Source organism: Podarcis filfolensis (assembly GCF_964270895.1).
Source record: "Podarcis filfolensis genome assembly, chromosome: 1".
NCBI lineage: Eukaryota > Metazoa > Chordata > Lepidosauria > Squamata > Lacertidae > Podarcis > Podarcis filfolensis.
This window is the reverse complement of record NC_139604.1, coordinates 60033940-60047644: the sequence shown is the minus strand read 5'-3', so window position 1 is coordinate 60047644 and position 13705 is coordinate 60033940. Positions and strand designations below refer to the sequence as shown.

The following is a 13705-nucleotide window of genomic DNA, read 5'->3' as shown; positions in this document are numbered from 1 at the left end:
CACATCCCACACAAGAGGAATGCTTCAATGTCACCTTGTCCATTTTGTGTTGACCACTCTTAGGGATATACATGGCAATAACGTTACCTCGGTCTCCATTTCAGTGGGGTCTTTTGCAAGAAACATTGGCTTGTGTCCAGTGCAGTTTCATGATTAGCAGTCAATGTGAGCAAGCAAGTATGTCTCAGGTGTAAGAGGAAGAGGCAGAAACCAGGAAATGCCCTTCATTTGGATAAGGTAGGGGCTTTGCCTTGCTCTTCGAACTAGAATGTGAGCTCATGGGTGAATGGGAAAGATATCTGCAAATGCTTTCAACAGGTGTCATCACTTTGTGGTGAATCTTGAGGCTAAACTGGGCTTGTGATCCCAAATCACGAGCCAAAGGGCAAGATGGCATCTGTCCAGTTATAAAATCAAACAGGACTAGCAGCTGAAACTTACTTGAACACGGACAGTGGGGCAGCATCCTCTATCACACCTGGGACAGCAGGCTGTCAAGTGTTTGATGGTGAGGAGAAAGAGGGAATGGAAGAGAAGAGAGTAGCAGGGGAGGAACGTGTGCCAACACATTTCCTTGGATGCAGATGAGGAGACATGGGAGAGTTAAGCAAGTGCTTCATGGCAAAACCAGGATTTGGAGGTTGAAAGAAGGGAGAGTCCTGATATTTCCTACCTCTTTGGGGTTGTCTTGGTTATCATCTCCCTTCTGAATGGAAAGGCCACCAGTGCTATCTGCCTGTTTTTGCCACCCTGACCTTTATCTGATGAAGATAAGAGCTGACTCGACTCTTAATGAGCTGCAAAAGGAGATGGTCTTGGAAAAAGGAGCTGCTTCTTTTTCAGTCCCTTTCACATTCCTCATGTCTTCTGCTAGACTTTGGCCTTTTGTCAGAGGAGCAGTGCAATTCAGCAGGGAAACGAGACCTTTGCAAGGAGTAACTGGGTTCAATAGCATCAGGGTGACTGGAGAAACTGAGCTCAGCAGGGTTGCTTTGCATGGTGCAAACCTAAGGGCCAGATTTAGAGCACAGATGAAACAAAAATATGTCCCAACACCAGGTGTATGCCTACATCTCCCAACCTCTTCCATGGGGGGCAGGTGCCTCTCTTCTCCCTCACAACCGCTCCTAGCTGGGTATGGCAAAGGATCTAGATTGGCAGTTCAAGTTAGACACATGGAAACCTTTTTTTAAAAAAGAGAGTGAGTTGAGTTGTTCTCTGCAAGAATCTTATTGTGCTGTCAGTTCTGCTAGAAGATCTGATGTGGGAGCAATGAGCTTTGAGGCATTTCAATGCTCTACCTCCAACTATGCGCAACCGATATATTGGTAAATAAATGCAAATATTTCAAAATGGCAGTTAGCCTTCAGTAACCTCATTCCAAAGGAAACCAAGCCCAGGGAAGTGCTAGAACCTCTTAATCATTTTGCCGCCAAGAGAAGTGTAGCATGTAGAACAATATACTCCATGGCAGTTCAATCTTCCTTCCTTTCATGGTCAAGCATTTTCATGCACCTCTGGCTACTGACTTCCTTCTTACTTTCCTCTCCCCTCCTCTTTTTCCCAAGGCCCAACTTTTTCTTATCTGACCAGTTTAGCGGACACAATGTCAGGAAGCACCATGTAGCTTTGCCTAATCACAACTCAGCGGTGCACAGCCTGTGCAAGAGGCAAAGCTTCCTTGGGAACACACTTTGTGACTCAGCTTGCAGAAGAGAAGTTTGCATGGAGTTAAGATAGAGTGAGGGACCTCCACATTCCCAGACCATCCCTGATCTTTTAACCTATCACCTTATTTATCTCCTTGCAGAGTGATACATCTTATGTTCCATTCTGTTTACAGCTTCCTCCTCTTCACACTTCCTCTCTTGGACCTCAATATTAGAAGTAATCTTTAACTAACTATGGCTACCTTGTTCAGCTCTACACTAGTTTGACCAGAACTGGAAACTTTTCTATCCAAGATATGTATCTCCTACAATAAACCACTTTATTATTTTCTTACCAATGAGCATCTCTCTGTGTGTGATTGCAGCAGGTAAAGTGTACACTCTAATCAAGATTCCGCAGATGAACATTGCTCACTCTGCACACTAAAGGGTAACTGGACCCTGTCACCCCAATACAAACAGTAGTAGTTCTCAAGAAACTGCAGGATAGATGTGGATTGTGGCTAATGTGTACACCAGGGGTGGGAGCATGCTAGAGCCATAGCGGACCATCTTAATTTATCAGTTTGAAGCTATTCAGGATAAATGTTGAGAAACTGAAACAGATATAACCAAAATAATATACATTTATTTGCCTGTAGTTTTCCCTTACATTTCTCCTCCTCCCCTTTAAATGCAGTTGTGGAAGCTGCAACAGGAGACCAACAGCTAGAGAAGGAAGGAAATTTTACGGCCTCTTCCTGTATTTTTCTGCTAATAATTTATCCCTCTGCAGTGCTGCTTTTCACCCTATATATTTTTCCCTGCAGAGGGAAAATCGGATGAACAGTTTTAAGCTCCCGCCTCCCAACACACACACACACACACACACACACACGCACACACACACACACACAAACACACAAGCCTGGGTTAAGAAGCTCCATACCCACTTACCAGTCTTCCATCCCAGTCTCCACAGCTGACTTCAATGTTAATTAGAAATCCATGCAAAATTGTCTTTTGATTCTATCCCATTGGTACCATTGTGACACCTAAACAATTCAGGAATCATCTCCAAAAGAATTCCCAAGGGAGAAGCTAGAAGTCATCATGGCTACAGGATTCTGTGCACATCTTTACATGATTCGTGAACTGCCTTGGGACAACTGTACTTGGTTAAATCTCACTTGGTTGGCACATTCGAAGGTTAAAATTAGAACAGCAAATGTATTACAAAATAGCGAGTTGTTTTAATCATCTGCCTCTTAATTAATATCATTAGATGAAAATAACTGAATATATTACCTGGAGCTCAATATTTTGTGTGTGTGTGTGTGTGTGTGTGTGTGTGTGTGTGTAAGAGAGCACACTGGTGCTATTTAGGGAGGAGAGAGACATTCAGTTCAGTTGCCTTTGAAGGTTAATCTGCTGAATTCAGACTTTTTTAAACAATAGAACATAGCCATCTTTTGAAGTTTACATTCTTCCTATTTTGCAATGCTGGTCACCAGCCAAGTAATATGTACAAAAATGCAAGTAGTGGAGTAGCATGTGCATAAAAAAAACTAGGGGGGGGGACTTGCAAACTGCATTATTTTAGGGGGAAATGCTCTCCAAAATATGTATTTAGGCAAAATGGCATACAAATGTGTAATTATGAGAAATTCACACTAAAATTATGATGACTTTTCATGAAGACTTAAAAAACCCCACAAACTGATGTGAACTTGAGAACTGAATTTGAGATTGGAAAAATGGGAAACTAAGAGAAACCAGAATTGACAGATTCAGCCATCCCAAGCATAATTCCAGCCAAACTTCAACTCCTATGTATGTATAATATCTGGAGATATTAGTTCCTGGGTGTACAAGAAAACCCTGCCAGGCTCTGTTTAAATAACCCCTGCTGTGCATGCAAGGAAGGTAATGAAGCGTGAGATTGGCCCAGCCTGAAAATTGGCTTGCTTCCCTTCTTTATTACCCTTTTGGACAGTCATGAATCAGCAGGAGGTCTCTTACAAGTGGATTGCAAGAGCTTATTGGGAAATAGAAACAATAATTTTGAAATATTCAGCAGGAAGCAGTACATGCCCAGGTTTATATGGAGTTAGTTCAGCAAAGCATGTCTTATAAACTGTGTGTGTGTGCATGAGATTTTATCTTTAATCAGGCAGACATCCTGTTTGTGTTTTCATTTTGTCTGGAGCATCATTATATAAACTGGATGGGTTGACTTAAATTGTAGGGATAGTGATTCCAGGGATGAATGGAGTTTGATGTGTGGATTTGGTCCTTAGGAGAACAGGGCAAACTCTACAAGGGCTTTTTCCTATATACTTTCAGTTTCTCGGCTCAGGTCAAAATTCTCTGCTCTTGGTATATGGAACCTTTATTTCTATATGGAAAAAAATTTTTTAAACTATTTTTAAAAATACTATTTATTGATTCATATGTTGAGTTCCTTTTTTTGCATAGATTTTTCACATAATTTGTCTGTCATCATCAGGAAAAAGTCTAAAGATGCTAAGAAAAGTTTCCCTGTAGGATTTCATGATGAACTGGAATTCCTTGCACTGGGTGGGCTGACAACAGGGCCGGCTCCTTGCTCAGTTGTTGTGATTCTTTGGTCCCAGCCTATTAACTTCCCAAATGGAATGGTAGACTACCCATGGAAGGATGTCAAGAGGCAGAAATTAGAAGGAACTTTAAATTCTCCTAAAAGTCAAGCTAACGGAATATTACAAAAGGGGGGGAGAGACTTTATTAAGTATGCTCTGCAGGTGGCTTTCACAATGCTGGGTTTTCAGTATAGTGGAAATATTGTGCATTTTTAAAAGAAAAATCAACTTTGTAGAGCTACCTGCACAGCGTACTTAATACTAGAGGTCATCAGAGGAGCGCATCTGTCCAAGAAGCTGCTCCTCTGACGACCTCTGTGTTGCAATGGGTCAGTGCATCTGGCTGTTAACCAGAAGACTGGTGATTCAAGCCCACCTAGGGATAGCTGTGGAGAGGATTCCTATATTGCAGGGGGTTGACTAGATGATCCTCAGGGTCCCTTTCAACTCTACAATTCTATGGTTCTTTAAGAGAAGGCATTCAATCATTTCCCTGGTCCATCTCAGGTTCTGTTCACCCATCAATTTATTTATTTTTTGTCTTGCCTAGAATCATTCTGATGAGATCCCCAAGCAAATGAAGGGAAGTGGATGGGCCATAGCTCAGTGGCAGAGAACATCCTTAGCAGGTAAAAGATCCCAGCTTCAATCCCTGATGTCCCCAGGTGGATTTGGGAAAGTCTCCTGCCTGAATCCCTGGAAAGCCACTGCTAACCAGGGCCAACAATAGATGGACCGATGAGCTGACTCAGTATAAGGCAACTTCCTACATTCCTATGAATGAATTGCTCTCCAGCTACCCTGCTCCAAGGATCATTAGCAATTAAGTGGCATGTCTGCTCCATTCCCATAACATGTTCCACAGACTTGCCTCGTGGAGATCAATACGGACAAAATAAGCAAAGCATATTGAACTGCAATCTCTGCTTTTACTGCTGACCTCTGGCCTTCAGTGGCCACAATTTATGCAGAAGTGTACATAAACCCATATCATGCTTATCTGGACTTCACTGAACTAGGTCTTTTAATCACTGCACGCAGGTCAAACATATAGTACAGTGCTACCTTGGTTCTCAAACTTAATCCGTTCCGGAAGTCCATTCCAAAACCAAAGCGTTCCAAAACCAAGGCATGCTTTCCCATAGAAAGCAATGCAAAACGAATTAATCCATTCCATACTTTAAAAAAACAACCCTAAAACAGCAATTTAACATGAATTTTACTATCTAACGAGACCACTGATCCATAAAATGAAAGCAATAATCAATGTACTGTACTATAAAATAAATAAGACAGTATTGTAGATGATAAAAATGAAAATTTAATTTTCCCCCCTTCCCTGTACTGATGATAGTCATTGTGTGGATGGGGGGCTTTTATCCATTTTCGCAGTCACACAATCAATCAATCAATCAGTAGATGAACTGGGTTCCACACAGTCACAAAAACAAATTAACCGAAAAAGCCTCAAAAACAAAAAATAAATCACAAAAACAAAAGCGCCAAACTTAATCCATTCTGGAATTCCGTTTGACTTCTGAAATGTTAGAAAACCAAGGCACAGCTTTTGATAGGTGCAGGTATCCCAGAAACAATAGCTGACAGCTGCATCAAATGTTCAGCTTCCAGAAATCGTTTGAAAACCGGAACACTTACTTCTGGGTTTTCGGATTTTGAGAAACAAAGCGTTTGAGAACCAAGGAACCACTGTACATACATGACACACATTTTCCTGCCACACGTCTTTCCCATGCTGCAGGGATGTTCAGAGCCTGGTAAAAATTGTGCTATGCTTCTGATCAAAGGGTGTGGAACTGGCCAATGTTGTAGGCTACAGTAGTGGAGGGGATAGATTGCTATAGACATGGTGGCCATGTTTGTTTTCTTCCCCCTTTGCTCAATTCCATAGCCCTTGTGAAAGGCCCCAGGCAGAGATAAACATCTATTGGTGATTGTCAGTTATATGGTAGTTATGTTTTAAAATCTTTTTATTTTAATGATATAAAATAATAAGCGTTAGAAACTAGGAAAGGTTTTACAGCACCACCAGAAGGTGCTTCAATTCTTTTCTAGGGGAAAATGGTACCATAAATTGGGGTGGGAGGCAACCACTGCAAATGCTTCTTAGCACATGCTGGAACTTGGCATGTAGATGCACACTTGAAGGTGGTACACAGGGGTGATGACACGTTTGTTTTAGGCCACATCAGCAGTCTCACCAAAAGTAGTAGCCTCTCTATCAGCCTTCCCCAACCTGGTGCCCTCCAGATGTTTGCATTACAGCTGCCAGCAGCTTTAGCCAGCATGATGGGAGTTGCATGATGGGAGTTTCTCTTCAGAACATCTGGAGAGCACAAAACTGGAGGAAGGCGGCTCCATCTGACAATAAAAAAGTTATTTGAAAAGATCATTCGTGCCGTGGATAAATGGCTATGTCCATAATTGTTGTGCATTCAAAAGAGGAACTGCATTGTTGTAGCATCTGTCTTCACCCAACCGGAGGAAAAAAGACTGAAGCACACAGTAATGTAGCAAGAAATAAAACTTTAATAAACTATACAAAGAAGTTAAATTTGTCTGGCTCTTTGCCTTGTGTAGTACACTCTGTTCTATATTCAGAATCCAGTTCTATGTTTAGAATCCGGCAGTGTTAGCAGAAGATGTGCAAAACTTTGCGGAAGTAGTTCCTAAATTCAGTGTTGAAGACGGTGTAGATGATGGGGTTGAGGGCACTGTTGACGTAGCCCAGCCATGTCACAATGCTGGTTACCTCGCTGGGGATGGTGCAGGAGTGACACAAGGCTCTGGTTATGTGGACCACAAAGAAAGGAGTCCAACAGAAAAGGAACACACCTGTGGCAGACAGAGAGACAAGGACAAACAAACTTAATTTCTGATTGCTGCAGGCTCCCCACGAAGCCAGAGGTCAGGTAACTTAAATCTTCAAATCTCTGTGCCTCCGTTTCTCTGATGCAGAAGAGTTTCATTCAAGAATAACGTCAATTAGCAACTTGGAAAAGTGGAATGGATTCTACAATGCGAGGCGAAGTGTCATTAGTAAGCTCATGACCCCCAGTGCTATTTCTTTATAACTCCTGAATCAGGAGAGGCAGTGAAGCCCTGGCTCAGTGTCTGGACCCAACACTGGGCTGGATGAGAGTGAAAAAGCTGAGCCTTAACCCTGACAAGAAAGAGGTGTCTGTGGGTGAGTACAAGGCTGCCAACAGATGGATATAAAGGGCTGGATTTGGTGGAGAGGGGAGCAGACCAGCAGAGGCCTCAGACTCTTAGCTTTATTTATTTTTTTAAAGCAAGTCAATCAGGCAAAAATGAAGACAGCTCTAATGCTTCAGCACACAGTAGGCAGCACCATTGCTAAGGACACTTAATCCTTGTTGCTAAGCAAACAAAGGAAATAATGTTGACCCTTCCCAACTGGGAAGCTGATTGGAGGGAGATACTGAGGTATTTTGTTTTTGTTATGTTTTGATAATATTAAAAGAATACAATTTATTTTGTTTAAATTGGTACTGAGGCAAGGAAGAAGGGCTACCCCTATGCTATCCATATAATCAGTTATCAGTAATCAATATATTCATATATGCTCACACATAATCAGGGCTTACAGTATTTTATAATCCATTTTGAATCAAAGGGAAGCTGTGCCTTAGCTAACTGCGTACTGCTTGAAACAGCAAAATTAGGAGCCGGCCTTTCCCCTACAAACATCCGTGTACCCTGGACATGGGGAAGACGTGAATCAGAGATTCTGGTACAAAATCCCCTCAGATACAGGCTAAATTAATCCACAGAACAGGAAGAGCAAAACCGCAAAATCTCCAAACTCCCTGTCCTGTCATAACTAGGGGAGAGGTTAGACAGAGCGTCACTGCAAGCATCGGAAAGCAGAACTAGAACTCCGTGCTTGACCAGTGCTTGACCAGGAGCTGGTAGCATGGCAAGAAGCTTGCTAATTGGCTAATTTTCGCTGACAATATCGTGACTGTCTCATGGTTGTCTCATGATCTATGATTTGCTGTGATCTGCTCAGGTATAAAGACCTCTGGATTTCTGTCAATCGGGGTCCCAGTTCCTTTTGGAAGAGATTCCAAACTGGGTCCTTATTGCCTGGCAATAAACTTCACCTTCTTATTCTCCATTGCTGAGTCTGCCTGATCCTTATTTAACACCAAGCGAGTACCTGCTTACGTTCACGTGCTTCAGTACCACTATCATCAGTGCCACCTCAGCACCCAAATCCATAACTAAATAAGCGCCGAAGAGGCCCCCACACAAGCAGAGCCATTTCTAACTCCCTGCCTAAGGGAACTCTTCTCACCCCATGTGTGAGATTATTAGAGAATCCTCTGGTGTCTGGTTCAGTTATTGCCCTGGGTGTGTAAAGCAACAAATCTTTCAGTGCATGTGTCTTTCCCACGTGCTCAGTGTCATATTCAAACTGAGTCATTGTGCCTGTGCAAACCATAGTTAATTACTTAACTGAGGCAAGAATGGGAAACCTGAGCCATCCTGATGTTGTTGGGATTCCATGTCTCACATTAACCCCAGCCAGCATGGCAAATGGTGGGAATGGTGGGACTTATAGACCAACAACAACTGGAGGGCCACAGGTATCCCATACATGGGTTAAGGCCTTTGTATACTGCCCTTTTAATATTTAGGCCAGTAAGAGTACATTGACTTGTACATTTTGGGAGGCAATTCCCTGAACACCAGCATAGGAATCTTATAATCAAACAGAGGATCTGTGGCCAGGAGGATGCAGTGCTGGTAAGCACCAGCATTACAACCAAATTGGGCTTTGGACATTATATATATACACACACACACCTGCATAACAATAAATCTTCATTTAATACAAGCCAAGATCTTTATGCTGAAGCCAGTACACAATGGGGGAGGGGAGAGATGGGGGAGACGTGCTTGGACCCAATAGTTGTCCCCAGCTTCATAAAACATTCTTCATAAAACACTGAATGATCATCTGAACTAGGTCTGCATCTTACACACGGGGGGGGGGGGGGGCTGAGTCTTATTTTCATCCATGTGTGGACAATGAAAGTGCACAGGGGAACGGTGACCAGATTACCATTTTCAACATGGAGCAGAGCTCCTATGCTTTTACAGGAGGGAGATGTAGTTTCCTCTGCCGCAGAAGAAGCTGCAACCTGCCCAAATCACTCTTGGGAGACTTGCTGATGCTGTACACTGCAGGGCTTCATGGGAGAGGCATCGTGACAGGTCGTAAAGGCTTCACCCAACCCCTGTGTTTAGCCTGAGAGCTCTTCAGCAGACAGGTACCCTTTACTACTCAACAGGAGGGAAGCTGGTTATAATTTTTACAAATGCCTCAGAAAGCCTGCGAGTTTAGTCTACAATTAGCAGAAAGGCCCCCAAAGAGGCAAATTGCTGGCGGAGTTGAGGAAGCCCTTAAGCACTGAAGAGAAAGAAAAAGATTTCACAGCTGCAAGGATCCATTATGTGACCATTTAGTTTGACCTGAATAAAGCTGGTCACAGAAAAAACACATAGCCAGTTCTGGTACTGAAGGCAGGCTTCTGGCACAGCTTCTCACATAATTTCAAAAGGTTTTTTTTGACAATAATGGGTTCTATCACCACTTCCCCGCTCCAACCTCTTGGCCCACCATTCTGCTGAATTTTCTCCTGAGATTGCTGAAATATGCTATTGGTTTTCTCATTAAACACCTCCATTAAAATGAAATTTCCATTAAAACTTTCCTAATATAGCATTGTTGCTTGCCACCCCAATCTCCGAGCAGTGCAAGATTCCAGGGGTTCCAGGTGCTTACCCAGGGTTCGTGTTTTCTTTGGAATGAGGCACAGCAGAGACTGTGGTATCTTTAGAAAAGATGGTTTATTTACACATATATACAATGGAGGGAGGTCATAGCATTAACACCCCAAAGGGGCCTTGCTTCTCCCAGAACCATAGCCTTTGATTCCAGCAGAAGTCAGCCATGGCTCTCTGACCCTTTCACTGAGATGCAGAGGCTGTTTAGGAGAAGCGCCAGAGCTCAGTGGTAGAGCACATGCATTGCATGCAAAAGGTTTCGAGTTCAATTCCTTGGATCTCTAGGTACGGCTTGGAAAAACTCATGCCTGAAATCTGGAAGAGCCCCTGCCAGTCAGATGGACCTGTGGTCTGACATGGTACAAGGAAGATTCCAACATCAAAAGAGCAGTTCCAGTTCCATTTAAATGGCCCAGTCATGGCCACCTTTGATGCTACAGAAATAATGCGGACAGCACTGTTAGCATTAAGCAGTTCCTAGTCACAGGGGCACCAATGCCTGCCACAAAGGAGGGCCCATTTAGAGTACTCAGGGTGGAATATATAGGAGAAGTACGGTAACATATCCTGCTAGTGTCTGACAGTGCTCTTTACATTTCATGCAGTACAGGGGGGGAAATCTAAACTTTGTATGCCCTCCTCAATTTCCCCCCACTAATCATGCTTTATGGAAGTTAAGTGCACTGATTCGAATTTGCAAAAGCTAGTGCACCCTCTGATAACAGGTTGTAGATGCTCTAGTGCCTCAGTCGAAAGACTCATGTATGCAACAAAGCAAACAATGTACACAGCTTCTTCTGCACTGCACAGCCCTTTCCATGTACAGAACTATTCCCTTCACCACAGTGAATGTGGCAGCCCTTGTAGAAGAGGGAGCACCATGTGGGTGCCCCATATATACCCTCACCAGATGAGGTTGCTTCTCTGTAGGTGGTCTGACATTCTGCTAAGTAGGGTTTCTCAGCAGTTCTGAAATTCAGGCAATCAGCCATGTCAAAGGAACTGTTATGACAGGCACTTTTGACAGATTTGAAAGGTTTTGGTTTTGGTTTTTTTTTTTTAAAAAGCACACACTCCAATTCTCAGGGTGAGTATGATGTGTGTTCAGTACAAGGGTGTACTTTTGACCCAGTACCTATTCTGTACCCACTTGGGATATTTCTAATGTCAGATATTATAGCGCACAATCATTGACCACGGGTGCAAGCCAACCCTACTATTAATTATACTATCCCTTTACGATAAAAATAAAAGAGATCCTCAGCTCATCCATACACTTATCTCCTTTGTCAGATAGCAGGTAGAGCTGTTCCCTTGCTCCTCAACGCAGCAGGAATCTCTGCATGTCTTGAATGAAGCAAGAGATCCTATCAGCCATCCATGGAAGAGCCAGGCTAGCACATATGTTCAGAAGCAGAATGCCATTCATGGGTGGGAGCCCTGATTCTTCTCTTTTGTCAGAGACTTAGACTTGAAGGCGGAGTCTGGATGGAGCCCAGAGGGGATGAGTGAATCATGCAAGAAATTAAGCACAACTGGCATATGTTACTTGCGGAAAGATTCCTGCTACTTAAAAATTCAAATTGTAGCAACAAAGTTATGCTGTGCACTGCTCTGCCACGTAGGCCAGTTCTAACAGGACAATGCTGGGGAACCATAGGCCCTCCAGATGCTGTTGGACTCCAACTCCCAACAGCATGGTCAATGGTCAGAGATAATGGGAGTTGTAGTCCAACAACATCTGGAAGGCCAAAGGTTCCTCATCCCTGTAACAAGACATCCAGCAGCAAAAGGTGTGTCATATATATTTTTCAAAATCTTCCAACAGGAGGAAGAGTTAGATTAAGATTCAAGTGGATTTCCACTATTATGTGGAAAAAGGTGTTTTAGAGATACTGAAATGTTCTCTGAAAGGTGCCCACAAAAGCGTCCCCCTTTTTGTCTAATTTGCACATTATGCTAAACCATGGCTTATTAAACTATATTTTATCAAACCATGACTTAGTGATATGTACAAACCTTGCTCTGTGTGTTATTGTTGGTTTATGAACTGTGTTTTAATTATGGCTTGGTGCTACATGTGAACCCAGCACCTTACCTTAACAGCATTTTGGGGGTTTTTTTTGGCTACCCCGCCCCCAAACGCACCCCAAGCTACAAAGGAATATAGCAAGAGCTGCTGGGAAACAAAACAAAACTCTGAAGAAACAAGCCTTGGTTTGATCTCCTGTTGCACAATTCACGGTCAACCCATTTAAATCAGTATAACACCACTTTAAATAGTCATAGTTTCCTCCTAAGAATCCTGGGAATCCCAGTTTCTTAAGGGTGCTGAGAGTTATTAGAAGTCCTTGCTATTCCGCTCACAATTTCCAGGATGGCTTAACAATCAATTCCTCCTCCCTGGGAACTCTAGAAAGGGAGGGGCTAGCTGAAGTCAGACTGAGATAGGTGGGGCAATGCCCCATTTGCCCTAATGAACCTGACTCTGCTGCATGTGGTCATGTAGGGAGACATACAAAGGACCCAGTCTGACACAGCTACTTAGATAAGCAACACCCAATCCCATCAATTTGGTGCTTTTGTTTAACCAGCTATCAGCACTGTGAGGTGACGAGAGACAACAAGAGTACAGAAAATTAGGGTAGATGTGCCCTATGGTCTGCATATTAGAATCCCAAATCCCACAACTGGTTACTGCCTGCTTCCCATTTCTGTTAATACGAGCCTTCTAAATTGTATCTGATCCCTGTTGATTCTCAGTCCTATTAAATAACCACTGAGCATTGAATACTCACCAACCACAACCGGCAGCACCTTCATAGCTTTCCTCTCTCTGCCATTGATCTTTGCCTGCTTCCTTTTGAGTCCTTTATGTGGTGGGTATCTGAGGTGTGGGTAGGACACAGTCTGAATCCCATTGGTCACGTAGTCCCTGGGAAAAGAGCACTCGGAGCAAGTATATCGGTTGCGCTCCTCCAACTTGACCTCAGCCTGGTTCCTCTCAATGACAGGTGGCGGACAATACAGTGGCCTGTTGCCCAAGTAGATGCTGCTCTTCAGTTTGGCCTTCCGGGCTTCCTCCCAACGCCTAAGTCCCTGGAACATGGCACAGTACAGGACCAGCATGACAGGGCAAGGAATGAAGAAGGAGCAAATAGAAGAGTACACAATGTAGTTGTTATCCTCCAGCTGACACAATGTAGGGTCCCGGTCTGGAACATTGTTGAGGCCAAAGATGACCGGGGAGGCCACAGCAAAAGCAAAGATCCATGTGGTGGAGATGAGGACCAGCTGCCTCAGGTCAATTTGCCGCCGGTTATAGTTCAGTGGGATGGAGACAGCAATGAACCTGGAATGACAAAGAAGAAGGTGAAGCTGGGAGTAGTCTTGTGGGAGTGGATGGCCTAGAGCATCTCAATCTCTACCATCAGGTGGCCAACATAGTTGTTGCTGTTGACTTCAACTCCCATCACTTCTGATTGCTGGGAATGTTGGTAGGAGATTAGGGGAGTCCAACAGCATATGGGGGCACCAAGTTGGCTATCCAAGCTCTAGGAATCCAGCCTGTCAGAGGTAAACAGCTTTTGCTTCATTAAT

At 43.4% G+C, this 13705-nt stretch overlaps 1 protein-coding gene across 1 annotated transcript in view; it reads right to left on the bottom strand.

Annotated features, from left to right (window-relative positions):
* Positions 1–6797: 6797 nt before the first annotated feature.
* Positions 6798–13705, bottom strand: part of DRD4 (dopamine receptor D4) — a 36188-nt gene continuing 29280 nt past the window's right edge. The window contains exons 3-4 of the mRNA XM_083606798.1: positions 12904–13457; positions 6798–7123 (exon numbers count right to left, since the gene is read on the bottom strand). Coding sequence (XP_083462924.1) covers positions 6921–7123; positions 12904–13457 — 757 coding nt within the window. The 3' untranslated portion in view covers positions 6798–6920. The remainder of the gene's footprint in view (positions 7124–12903; positions 13458–13705) is intronic.